At 55.9% G+C, this 13,094-nt stretch overlaps 1 protein-coding gene across 12 annotated transcripts in view; it reads right to left on the bottom strand.

Moving 5' to 3' along the window:
* LOC138643272 (plectin-like) overlaps positions 1–13,094 on the bottom strand; it is a 554,763-nt gene that overhangs the window by 106,511 nt on the left and 435,158 nt on the right. For all 12 annotated transcript variants that reach the window (XM_069732195.1, XM_069732204.1, XM_069732200.1 and 9 more), the window contains 3 exons: positions 12,539–12,616; positions 11,930–12,022; positions 8,786–8,952 (listed from right to left, as the gene is read on the bottom strand). In XM_069732195.1, the coding sequence (XP_069588296.1) occupies positions 8,786–8,952; positions 11,930–12,022; positions 12,539–12,616 (338 nt within the window). The remainder of the gene's footprint in view (positions 1–8,785; positions 8,953–11,929; positions 12,023–12,538; positions 12,617–13,094) is intronic.

The following is a 13,094-nucleotide window of genomic DNA, read 5'->3' as shown; positions in this document are numbered from 1 at the left end:
GGAATATATATTAGTCATGGTACTGGGATATAACATAATTCATGTCACAATACTGTCTTATTCTACACACAAGACACACAGAATTGCTCACAGATATCGTCTCGCCACGTGCAAACCACCCCCCGCAGGTGTCACACTTCACTACTGTAATATGATGCTCCCACACCCTGCACTGAGTGTAAAATGACATCTACAGTGTTATGTACACACAGTCACACCCCGTAATAATTATATACTGCACTATGTGGTATACACGCACCCTGCACATACAGTGCTATGTAAGTTTGGGCACCCTCGGAGATTTGTGTGCTCAGATAACTTTGACCAAGGTTTGCGACCTAAATTAGCCTGTTAGAGTTATGGCTTCTTCACCATCATTGCTAGGAAAGTCCAGGTGATGCAAATTTACAGCTTTATAAAAGCCCGACCTCCTCTAACCTTGTGCCGAAAACCAGCAGCCATGGGCTCTTCTAAGCAGCTGCCGAGCACTCTGAGAATAAACATGGTGGAGGCCACAAAGCTGCTGCCGAGCACTCTGAGAATAAACATGGTGGAGGCCACAAAGCTGCCGCCGAGCACTCTTGAGAATAAACATGGTGGAGGACACAAAGCTGCTGCCGAGCACTCTGAGAATAAACATGGTGGAGGCCACAAAGCTGCTGCCGAGCACTCTGAGAATAAACATGGTGGAGGACACAAAGCTGCCGCCGAGCACTCTGAGAATAAACATGGTGGAGGCCACAAAGCTGCCGCCGAGCACTCTTGAGAATAAACATGGTGGAGGACACAAAGCTGCTGCCGAGCACTCTGAGAATAAACATGGTGGAGGACACAAAGCTGCTGCCGAGCACTCTGAGAATAAACATGGTGGAGGACACAAAGCTGCCGCCGAGCACTCTGAGAATAAACATGGTGGAGGACACAAAGCTGCTGCCGAGCACTCTGAGAATAAACATGGTGGAGGACACAAAGCTGCTGCCGAGCACTCTGAGAATAAACATGGTGGAGGACACAAAGCTGCCGCCGAGCACTCTTGAGAATAAACATGGTGGAGGACACAAAGCTGCTGCCGAGCACTCTGAGAATAAACATGGTGGAGGACACAAAGCTGCTGCCGAGCACTCTGAGAATAAACATGGTGGAGGACACAAAGCTGCCGCCGAGCACTCTGAGAATAAACATGGTGGAGGACACAAAGCTGCCGCCGAGCACTCTGAGAATAAACATGGTGGAGGACACAAAGCTGCCGCCGAGCACTCTGAGAATAAACATGGTGGAGGACACAAAGCTGCTGCCGAGCACTCTGAGAATAAACATGGTGGAGGCCACAAAGCTGCTGCCGAGCACTCTGAGAATAAACATGGTGGAGGCCACAAAGCTGCTGCCGAGCACTCTGAGAATAAACATGGTGGAGGCCACAAAGCTGCTGCCGAGCACTCTGAGAATAAACATGGTGGAGGCCACAAAGCTGCTGCCGAGCACTCTGAGAATAAACATGGTGGAGGCCACAAAGCTGCTGCCGAGCACTCTGAGAATAAACATGGTGGAGGCCACAAAGCTGCCGCCGAGCACTCTGAGAATAAACATAATGGAGGCCACAAAGCAGGAGAGAGATAGCAAAGCGTTTTCAAGTTTCCGTTTTAATTAAGAAATGGTCGTTACCAGCAACAGTGAAGGCCAAGATAAGGTCTGGAAGACCAAGCAAAATTTCAGTGAGAGCTGCTCGTAGGATTGCTAGAGACACAAATCACAACCCCTGCTTGACTGCAAAAGATCTTCAGAAAGATTTAGCAGATTTTGGCGTTGTAGTACATTGTTCTAGTGTTCCGAGACACCTGCATAAATATGGCCTTCATGGAAAAGTCATCAGAAGAAAACCTCTCCTGCGTCCTCACCTTATAATTCAGCTTCAGAAATATGAAAAAGACCATTTAAACAAGCCTGATGTATTTTGGAAACAAGTCCTGTGGAACGATGAGGATAAAATAGATCTCTGTGGCCACAATGATCACAGGTAGGTGTAGAGAAAATGGGCACAGAATCTCAGAAGAACATCTTGCCAACCATTAAGCATGAGGGTGGATCAATCTTGCTTTGGGGTTGTGTTGTAGCCAATGGCACGGGGAATATTTCATGTGTAGATGGATGAATGGGCTCAATCAAATTTCAACAAATTCTTGAGGAAAACATAAAACTATCTGTAAATAAGCTGAAGGTGAAAAGAGGAAGAGGATGGCTGCTACAAATGGAGAATGATCCTAAACACACGTCAAAAGTCACACCCAATATACCTTATTACACTCCCAATACATTGTACATTACACCCCCTGTACATTATACATTACCCTCTCCCCGATAATATATAATGTACAGGGGGTGTAATATTGTATTTCCTGTACATTATACATTACACCCCTTTACATTATACATTACCTCCCCCATTGTACATGATACATTTCCTGTGCATTATACATTACACCCCCTGTACATTATACATTACACCCCACCTGTACACTATTATTATTTTATCATTACCCCTCTCCCTCTGGTATATTATTAGACCCCCCCATACATTATACATTACACACTGTACATTATTACACCCGCTGAACCTTACATATTATTTCCTGTACATTACAAATTATTACAACCCCCTGTAACATTATACCCCTATAATTATACATTACATCCCCCTATAGAGCATTACACCCTCTGTACATTATACATTACCCCCTGTACATTATACCCCTATATATTATACATTACCTCCCCCCATAGAGCATTACACCCTATGTACATTATACAATATTACACTCCCCTATACAGAATAGATTACACTCCCCAGTACATTATAAATTACTCTCTGTACTTTATACCCCTATACATTACCTCCCCCCATAGAACATTACACCCCTCTACCCCTGGTACATTATTACACCCCTTGTACACTATACATTACCCCGCTCCCCCAAGTACATTATTACAACCCCTGTACATAATGAATTACTGTACCCTCTGTACATATATTACACTCCTTATACATTACCCTCTTCCCCCGGTACATTACACCCCGTCTTATTAATTACCCCCTGTGCATTATTCCCTACAATATATATTACACCCCCTGTACAATATACATCACACACCCCTGTACATTATATATTGCACCCCCTGTACATTATATATTATTCCCTTAACATTATAAATCGCCCTCCACTCCCCCTGGTACATTATTACACCCCCCTGTACAATATACATTACCCCAGGTACATTATTACACCCCCTGTACATTACATATTACATCCCTTGTACATTATACATTACTTCCTACATGATTACACCTCTGTAGATTATTACACTCCCTCTACATTATTAATTACCCCTGTACATTAGTACACCCCCTGTACATTATTCATTTCCCCCCAGTACACTATACATTACACCCCATATAAATTATACAATATTACATTATACATTTCCCCGCTACATTATTACACCCCCTGTACATTATACATTATTTCCTGTACATTATACATTACACCCCCTGTGCATTATACAATATTGCACCCCCAGCACATTATACATTACCCCCAGTACATTATATATTATTCCCTTAACATTATACATTACACCCCCTGTACATTATACATTACCCCAGTACATTATTACACCCCCTGTACATTATATATTACATCCCCTGTACATTATCCCGGTACATTATTACACCCCCGGTACATTATTACACCCCCTGTACATTATTACACCCCCTGTACATTATACATTACCCCGGTACATTATTACACTCCCTGTACATTATACATTACCCCGGTATATTATTACACCCCCTGTACATTATATATTACATCCCCTGTACATTACCCCGTTACATGATTACACCCCCTGGGGCAGTCTGCAGGTTCCCATCACATGAAGCCTGCAGTCTGACTTCCTGTCCCTACGTCCCACCCCGGGGGTTTGCACCATCTACTTATCACCAGGTCAGGGCTGCGTACACTTCTTTCAGGAGTAGTTCGGAGCGAATGGAGTAGACTGAGCCCAGGTAAGTGCTTCTCCGGTCCCCAGCACCAGTCATATCCTCCAGGGAGCTGTAGCCATTTTCTGAGCGTAGGTCTTCACACATCATCACGACCCTGTCTAGTGGCTCACAGTGATGGGAAGGTGAGTCCCCAGAGCGAGGGTATGTGGTTCTCCCTTGTCTCCCCTTCCTCCTCTTCTGTCCATCATACGACATCCTGGAGATAAGATCACACACTGGTACTGATGCTCCACCTGCGGCTCCTCAGTGCCTCCCTGACTGCATCCCACTTCTCAGTGGTTCCAGCTGTTCTTCCGCAGATGTCTCCTGTGCAGGAGACCTCCAGTTACATCATGTCCAGCTCAGGTCCTCGTTGGGCAATAGACGTATCCAGTGCTGGAGATCTGCAGCTCAGGTCCTCGTTGAGCACTAGATGCCTCCAGTACTTGAGATCTCAAGGTCAGGTCATCAAGGGCAGTAGATGTCTCAAGTGCTGGAGATCTACAGGCCACCTTCCCGCGGGACAGTAGACGTCTCCAGTGTCGGAGAGCTCTAGGTCAGGTCCTCATTGAGCAGTAGATGCCTCCAGTGCCAGAGATCTCCAGGTCAGATCCTGGGTGGGCAGTAGATGTTCCAGCGCTGTAGAGCTCTGGGTCAGGTCTTCGTTGAGCAGATGTCTCCAGTGCCAGAGATCTCCATGTCACATCCTCAGTGGGCAGTAGATGTCTTCAGTGCTGGAGATCTCCAGGTCACGTCCTTAGTTGGCAGTAGATGTCTCCAGTGCCGGAGATCTCCAGGTCACATCCACAATGGGCAGTAGATGTCTCCAGTGCCCGAGATCTCCAGGTCATGTCCTCAGTGGGCAGTAGATGTCTCCAGTGCTCGAGATCTCCAGGTCATGTCCTCAGTGGGCAGTAGATGTCTCCAGTGCCGGAGATCTCTAGGTCAGGTCCTCAGTGGGCAGTAGATGTCTCCAGTGCCGGAGATCTCCAGGTCACGTCCTCAGTGGGCAGTAGATGTCTCCAGTGCCAGAGATCTCCAGGTCACGTCCTCAGTGGGCAGTAGATGTCTCCAGTGCCGGAGATCTCCAGGTCACGTCCTCAGTGGGCAGTAGATGTCTCCAGTGCCGGAGATCTCCAGGTCACGTCCTCAGTGGGCAGTAGATGTCTCCAGTGCCGGAGATCTCCAGGTCACGTCCTCAGTGGGCAGTAGATGTCTCCAGTGCCGAAGATCTCCAGGTCACGTCCACAATGGGCAGTAGATGTCTCCAGTGCCGGAGATCTCCAGGTCACGTCCTCAGTGGGCAGTAGATGTCTCCAGTGCCGGAGATCTCCAGATCACGTCCTCAGTGGGCAGTAGATGTCTCCAGTGCCGGAGATCTCCAGGTCACGTCCACAATGGGCAGTAGATGTCTCCAGTGCCGGAGATCTCCAGGTCACATCCTCAGTGGGCAGTAGATGTCTCCAGTGCCAGAGATCTCCAGGTCACGTCCTCAGTGGGCAGTAGATGTCTCCAGTGCCGGAGATCTCCAGGTCACGTCCACAATGGGCAGTAGATGTCTCCAGTGCCGGAGATCTCCAGTCACGTCCTCAGTGGGCAGTAGATGTCTCCAGTGCCAGAGATCTCCAGGTCACGTCCTCAGTGGGCAGTAGATGTCTCCAGTGCCGGAGATCTCCAGGTCACGTCCTCAGTGGGCAGTAGATGTCTCCAGTGCCAGAGATCTCCAGGTCACGTCCTCAGTGGGCAGTAGATGTCTCCAGTGCCAGAGATCTCCAGGTCACGTCCTCAGTGGGCAGTAGATGTCTCCAGTGCCGGAGATCTCCAGGTCACGTCCTCAGTGGGCAGTAGATGTCTCTAGTGCCGGAGATCTCCAGTCACGTCCTCAGTGGGCAGTAGATGTCTCCAGTGCTGAAGATCTCCAGATCAGATCCTCATGTCAGACATCCGCAGCAATGTCTCTGTGATCCTGTGCTGCTGCGCTCGTCAGTGCCTGGGATCCGATGTCTGAGACGCAGCTCAGGATCAGGGCGTGCCGGCTCCCCCGTGCTATTACATGTCACAGGGATTAAAAAAAATAATAGACGGAGAATGCGAGGGAGGAAGATGCTGGAAAATGTGGCCTCTGGCTACTAAATAAAAGGCTGTGTGTGTCTCCACCTGAGCTCAGAAATTCTCATGCACCGTCCTACCATCAGATGGGAGCGGTCACACACCAAGACGCGAGATGATGGGCAGTGATACAGCTACGTGATTAATATCAGTGAAAAAAGAGGAATGTCCATCAAGTTCATCCAAGGGCTGGGAAACGATATAGGGAAGGTACTACCAGAGTGCCTGGCCCGGCTGCCCCAGAGGAGCTCCAGGATCCCTCCTAATCCCAGCGTGGAGCTCCGGGATCCCTCCTGATCCCAGCGTGGAGCTCCGTGATCCCAGTGTGGTGCTGAGCTCCGGGATCCCTCCTGATCCCAGTGTGGAGCTACACGATCCCTCCTGATCCCAGTGTGGAGCTCCGGGATCCCTCCTGATCCCAGCGTGGAGCTCCGTGATCCCAGTGTGGTGCTGAGCTCTGGGATCCCTCCTGATCCCAGTGTGGAGCTACACGATCCCTCCTGATCCCAGTGTGGAGCTCCGGGATCCCTCCTGGATCCCTCCCCGCAGCCGGTCTGGGCCCACAGTGTCCGGACAGTGGGGGTCTGCCCCGCGGCCGGCCTGGTCCCGCAGGGTCCAGACAGTGGGGGTCTGCCCCGCGGCCGGTCTGGTCCCGCAGTGTCCGGACAGTGGGGGTCTGCCCCGCAGCCGGTCTGGTCCCGCAGTGTCCAGACAGTGGGGGTCTGCCCCGCGGCCGGTCTGGTCCCGCAGTGTCCGGACAGTGGGGGTCTGCCCCGCGGCCGGTCTGGGCCCACAGTGTCCAGACAGTGGGGGTCTGCCCCGCGGCCGGCCTGGTCCCGCAGTGTCAGGACAGTGGGGGTCTGCCACGCGGCCGGCCTGGTTCTGCAGTGTCCAGACAGTGGGGGTCTGCCCCGCGGCCGGTCTGGGCCCACAGTGTCCGGACAGTGGGGGTCTGCCCCGCGGCCGGCCTGGTCCCGCAGGGTCCAGACAGTGGGGGTCTGCCCCGCGGCCGGTCTGGTCCCGCAGTGTCCGGACAGTGGGGGTCTGCCCCGCAGCCGGTCTGGTCCCGCAGTGTCCGGACAGTGGGGGTCTGCCCCGCGGCCGGTCTGGTCCCGCAGTGTCCGGACAGTGGGGGTCTGCCCCGCGGCCGGTCTGGTCCCGCAGTGTCCGGACAGTGGGGGTCTGCCCCGCAGCCGGTCTGGTCCCGCAGTGTCCAGACAGTGGGGGTCTGCCCCGCGGCCGGTCTGGTCCCGCAGTGTCCGGACAGTGGGGGTCTGTCCCGCGGCAGGTCAGGTCCCGCAGGGTCCGGACAGTGGGGGTCTGTCTCCCAGCTCCGGTGCTCTCCTCCGGCTCTAGACTGGGTGGGTACAGGGGAGGAGAGCGCAGGATCAGACCTGCTCGCATTGTTTGGGGACGCGCATTGTTTTTGGCTGATGAATTAAATCTTGTTCCAGCAGGAGACTAATAATACAAAGCCTGGCTTTATTACATGGCGCGATGCTCTGCAGTCAGACAGTACCGGTGGTGAGATGTGCTGCAGCCAGACCGAACCGAGAGCGAGATGTGCTGCAGCCAGACCGAAACGAGGGCGAGATGTGCTGCAGCCAGACTGCACCGAGGGCGAGATGTGCTGCAGCCAGACTGCACCGAGGGCGAGATGTGCTGCTGCCGGACCGAACCGAGGGCGCAATGTGCTGCAGCCAGACCGAACCGAGGGCGAGATGTGCTGCTGTCGGACCGAACCGAGGGCGAGATGTGCTGCAGCCGGACCGAACCGAGGGCGAGATGTGCTGCTGTCGGACCGAACCGAGGGCGAGATGTGCTGCAGCCAGACCGAACCGAGGGCGAGATGTGCTGCTGTCGGACCGAACCGAGGGCGAGATGTGCTGCAGCCGGACCGAACCGAGGGCGAGATGTGCTGCTGTCGGACCGAACCGAGGGCGAGATGTGCTGCTGCCAGACCGAACCGAGGGCAAGATGTGCTGCAGCCAGTGAGTACTGAGGGCGAGATGTGCTGCAGCCAGATAGAACCGAGGGCGAGATGTGCTGCTGCCAGATAGAACCGAGGGCGAGATGTGCTGCTGCCAGACAGTACTATGCAGTTCTGGACAGATAGCCTGCAGACTGTTCATTTTTACAATATGTGAGACGCTCTGCAGACAATGTCTTGCTCTCTGGGTGGGGGAGATGCTCTGTAGGCACAGCATGTCTCACCCTCCGCAGCACGCCTCACCCTCCGCAGCACGCCTCACCCTCCGCAGCACGCCTCACCCTCCGCAGCACGCCTCACCCTCCGCAGCACGCCTCACCCTCCGCAGCACGCCTCACCCTCCGCAGCACGCCTCACCCTCCGCAGCACGCCTCACCCTCCGCAGCACGTCTCACCCTCCGCAGCACGTCTCACCCTCCGCAGCACGTCTCACCCGGCGGGGTGGACACACCCGGATCGCCCCGTTCAGGATGACATTCAGGCTTCGGGTTCGGACTCGCCTCCCCAATAACAGGAGAGGAATGTGTTCTGCGTGCGACAGTCGCCCCAGGTGTGAAATTCCTCGCCATGGAGGGGGCGGGGCTGTATCTGACGACAGCCAATGAGAGGAGGCGCCTGTGGAGCCCCGCCCTGAGCGCTGCCCCTCTTACTTGTGCCGGTGGATGATGGCGTTGAACAGTCGGCCGTCCCTCCAGCTGCCGGTGAAGTTGTCGCAGCGCAGCCCCTGGTAGCCCTCCGTCATCCGCTGCGACCACAGGAGCAGCTTCTCTTTGGCCGTCATGTCCTCCGACTGTCCGCTCACCTGGATGTCCGAGATCTGCAAGGACAGGAGAGCGTAAGACATTCCCAGCATGCACTGCGAGACATTCCCAGCATGCACTACTCCTCCCAGCATCCACAGTGCCTCTACGCAGAAGTGTGCAACCAGCAGGGACCACAGATCACTTACTGAAAACAGCGGCGAGCGATGGAAACCGCAGCACAGACCAGCGTCCTACTGCTCTGCAGCAAGACCACAAGTCGCAGCACACCACCGCAGTCCGCAGCTTCCAGAGCATGCTGGGAATTGTGGCTCCCATCGGAGCTGCAGGCTGCATCCCACAGTTTCACATTTCACCTGCAGATGGCGCTGCTTAGTACACGAACATTCAGGCAGACATGATACAAAACTGCAGCACGTGGTCCATGACGCGCCCTGATCACATGACCTGGTGATACGGCACGTGGGCCACGACGCACCCTGATCACATGACCTGGTGATACGGCACGTGGGCCACGACGCACCCTGATCACATGACCTGGTGATACGGCACGTGGTCCACGACGCACCCAGATCACATGACCTGGTGATACGGCACATGGTCCACGACGCCCCCTGATCACATGACCTGGTGATATGGCACGTGGGCCACGACGCCCCCTGATCACATGACCTGGTGATACGGCATATGGTCCACGACGCCCCCTGATCACATGACCTGGTGATACGGCACGTGGTCCATGACGCACCCAGATCACATGACCTGGTGATACGGCACATGGTCCACGACGCCCCCTGATCACATGACCTGGTGATACGGCACGTGGTCCATGACGCACCCAGATCACATGACCTGGTGATACGGCATATGGTCCACGACGCCCCCTGATCACATGACCTGGTGATACGGCACGTGGTCCATGACGCGCCCTGATCACATGACCTGGTGATACGGCACGTGGGCCACGACGCACCCTGATCACATGACCTGGTGATACGGCACGTGGGCCACGACGCACCCTGATCACATGACCTGGTGATACGGCACGTGGTCCACGACGCACCCAGATCACATGACCTGGTGATACGGCACGTGGTCCACGACGCCCCCTGATCACATGACCTGGTGATATGGCACGTGGGCCACGACGCCCCCTGATCACATGACCTGGTGATACGGCATATGGTCCACGACGCCCCCTGATCACATGACCTGGTGATACGGCACGTGGTCCACGACGCCCCCTGATCACATGACCTGGTGATACGGCACGTGGGCCACGACGCACCCTGATCACATGACCTGGTGATACGGCACGTGGGCCACGACGCCCCCTGATCACATGACCTGGTGATACGGCACGTGGGCCACGACGCCCCCTGATCACATGACCTGGTGATACGGCACGTGGGCCACGACGCCCCCTGATCACATGACCTGGTGATACGGCACGTGGTCCACGACGCCCCCTGATCACATGACCTGGTGATACGGCACATGGTCCACGACGCCCCCTGATCACATGACCTGGTGATACGGCACGTGGTCCACGACGCCCCCTGATCACATGACCTGGTGATACGGCACGTGGGCCACGACGCACCCTGATCACATGACCTGGTGATACAGCACGTGGGCCACGACGCACCCTGATCACATGACCTGGTGATACGGCACGTGGGCCACGACGCACCCTGATCACATGACCTGGTGATACGGCACGTGGTCCATGACGCACCCAGATCACATGACCTGGTGATACGGCACATGGTCCACGACGCCCCCTGATCACATGACCTGGTGATACGGCACGTGGTCCACGACGCCCCCTGATCACATGACCTGGTGATACGGCACATGGTCCACGACGCACCCTGATCACATGACCTGGTGATACGGCACGTGGTCCACGATGCACCCTGATCACATGGATCTGTGACACGGCACGATGCGCCCTAATCACATGGACCGGTGACACGGCATGATGCGCCCTAATCACATGGACCGATGACACGGAACGATGCGCCCTAATCACATGGACCGGTGACACGGCACAACGCGTCCTAATCGCATGGACCGGTCACACGGCACGACGCGTCCTAATCGCATGGACCGGTCACACGGCACGACGCGTCCTATTCGCATGGACCGGTCACACGGCACGACGCGTCCTGATCACATGGACCGGTGACACGGCACGACGCGGCCTGATCACATGGACCGGTGACACGGCACGATGCGTCCTGATCACATGGACCGGTGACATGGCACGACGCGGCCTGATCACATGGACCGGTGACACGGCACGACGCGTCCTAATCACATGGACCGGTGATACGGCACGACGCGTCCTGATCACATGGACCGGTGACACGGCACGACGCGTCCTGATCACATGGACTGGTGACACGGCACGATGCGCCCTAATCGCATGGACCGGTGACACGGCACAACGCGTCCTAATCGCATGGACCGGTCACACGGCACGACGCGTCCTGATCACATGGACCGGTGACACGGCACGACGCGTCCTGATCACATGGACCGGTGACACGGCACGACGCGGCCTGATCACATGGACCGGTGACACGGCACGACGCGGCCTGATCACATGGACCGGTGACACGGCACGACGCGTCCTGATCATATGGACCGGTGACACGGCACGACGCGGCCTGATCACATGGACCGGTGACACAGCACGATGCGTCCTAATCACATGGACCGGTGACACAGCACGATGCGTCCTGATCACATGGACCGGTGACACGGCACGGGGGTCACTATCCATTCTCCAGCTCACATGGTGCAGATGGAGGCTCAGTCATCGGACGGCTATTCTGCAGCTGGCACCGGCCTCAGGCAGGAAATGCTGCCGCCTGGTAGTGTGGATGACGGCCGGTGAGTCACTGGCGACCACACCCTGTGGTCTGCACGTGGAGCCAGCTGCCTCGGGCACATGGATGAAATAGACCATTTTCCAGTAAGTCAGCTCTAAAGGAGAGATAAGCAGCGGTCGCCGTCACATCTCACCTGGAAGTGCAGGATGATGGTCCAGATCAGGCCCAGCGTCAGCTTGGGGTTCCCGTCTGCAATGTCATCGTTGCGGATGTTCACCAGTTTCACCTGTAAAAGTGATAGAACTGAGTGTGAGCAGTCCGGCGGGGTGTGCAGTCCAGAGGAGCGGGCCGGCGGGCAGTCCGGATGAGTGGGGAGGGCGGGCAGTCCGGATGAGTGGGGAGGGCGGGCAGTCCGGCGGGGTGTGCAGTCCAGAGGAGCGGGCCGGCGGGCAGTCCGGATGAGTGGGGAGGGCGGGCAGTCCGGCGGGGTGTGCAGTCCAGAGGAGCGGGCAGTCCGGCGGAGTGGGGAGGGAGGGCAGTCCGACGGAGCTGGGAAGGAGGGCAGCCCGGCGGAGTGGGGAGGGAGGGCAGTCCGACGGAGCTGGGAAGGAGGGCAGCCGGCAGAGCGGGGAGGGAGGGCAGTCCGGCGGAGCGGGCAGGCAGTCCGGCGGAGCGGGCGGGCAGTCCGGCGGAGCGGGCGGGCGGGCAGTCCGGCGGAGCGGGCGGGCGGGCAGTCCGGCGGAGCGGGCGGGCGGGCAGTCCGGCGGAGCGGGCGGGCAGTCCGGCAGGGAAGGTCACTCACTTGTCGCAGCTTCAGAAAATCCAGAGCGATCTGCACGTTCTGCAGCTTGTGGAAGCGCATGCGGCCTTTCTCCCGGGGCTGAAACATAATAGACACATGTTACTCAACGCCATGATGGCGGACTGCGCTCAGTACCCGCACACGTGCCGCCACACACACAGTGAATGCAGGGACACGGGTCACGTCTGCACCATCACCGAGTGTCCGAGAAGAAGCACCTAACAGCAGACCCCCGGGTCCATTATCATTAAGGGGCTCAGTATTAGTTACAGAGTATCACAACCACATTCACTAATATGCCGCCATCCTGACCCTGGTGCAGTGACTATAGTGCCGCCATCCTGACGCTGGTGCAGTGACTATAGTGCCGCCATCCTGACCCTGGTGCAGTGACTACAGTGCCGCCATCCTGACCCTGGTGCAGTGACTATAGTGCCGCCATCCCGATCCTGGTGCAGTGACTACAGTGCCGCCATCCTGACCCTGGTGCAGTGACTATAGTGCCGCCATCCCGATCCTAGTGCAGTGACTATAGTGCCGGCATCCTGACCCTGGT

The sequence above is a fragment of the Ranitomeya imitator genome, chromosome 6 (genome assembly GCF_032444005.1).
Source record: "Ranitomeya imitator isolate aRanImi1 chromosome 6, aRanImi1.pri, whole genome shotgun sequence".
NCBI lineage: Eukaryota > Metazoa > Chordata > Amphibia > Anura > Dendrobatidae > Ranitomeya > Ranitomeya imitator.
Note: the sequence above shows the minus strand (reverse complement) of the source record. Positions and strands in the feature narration are given on the sequence as shown.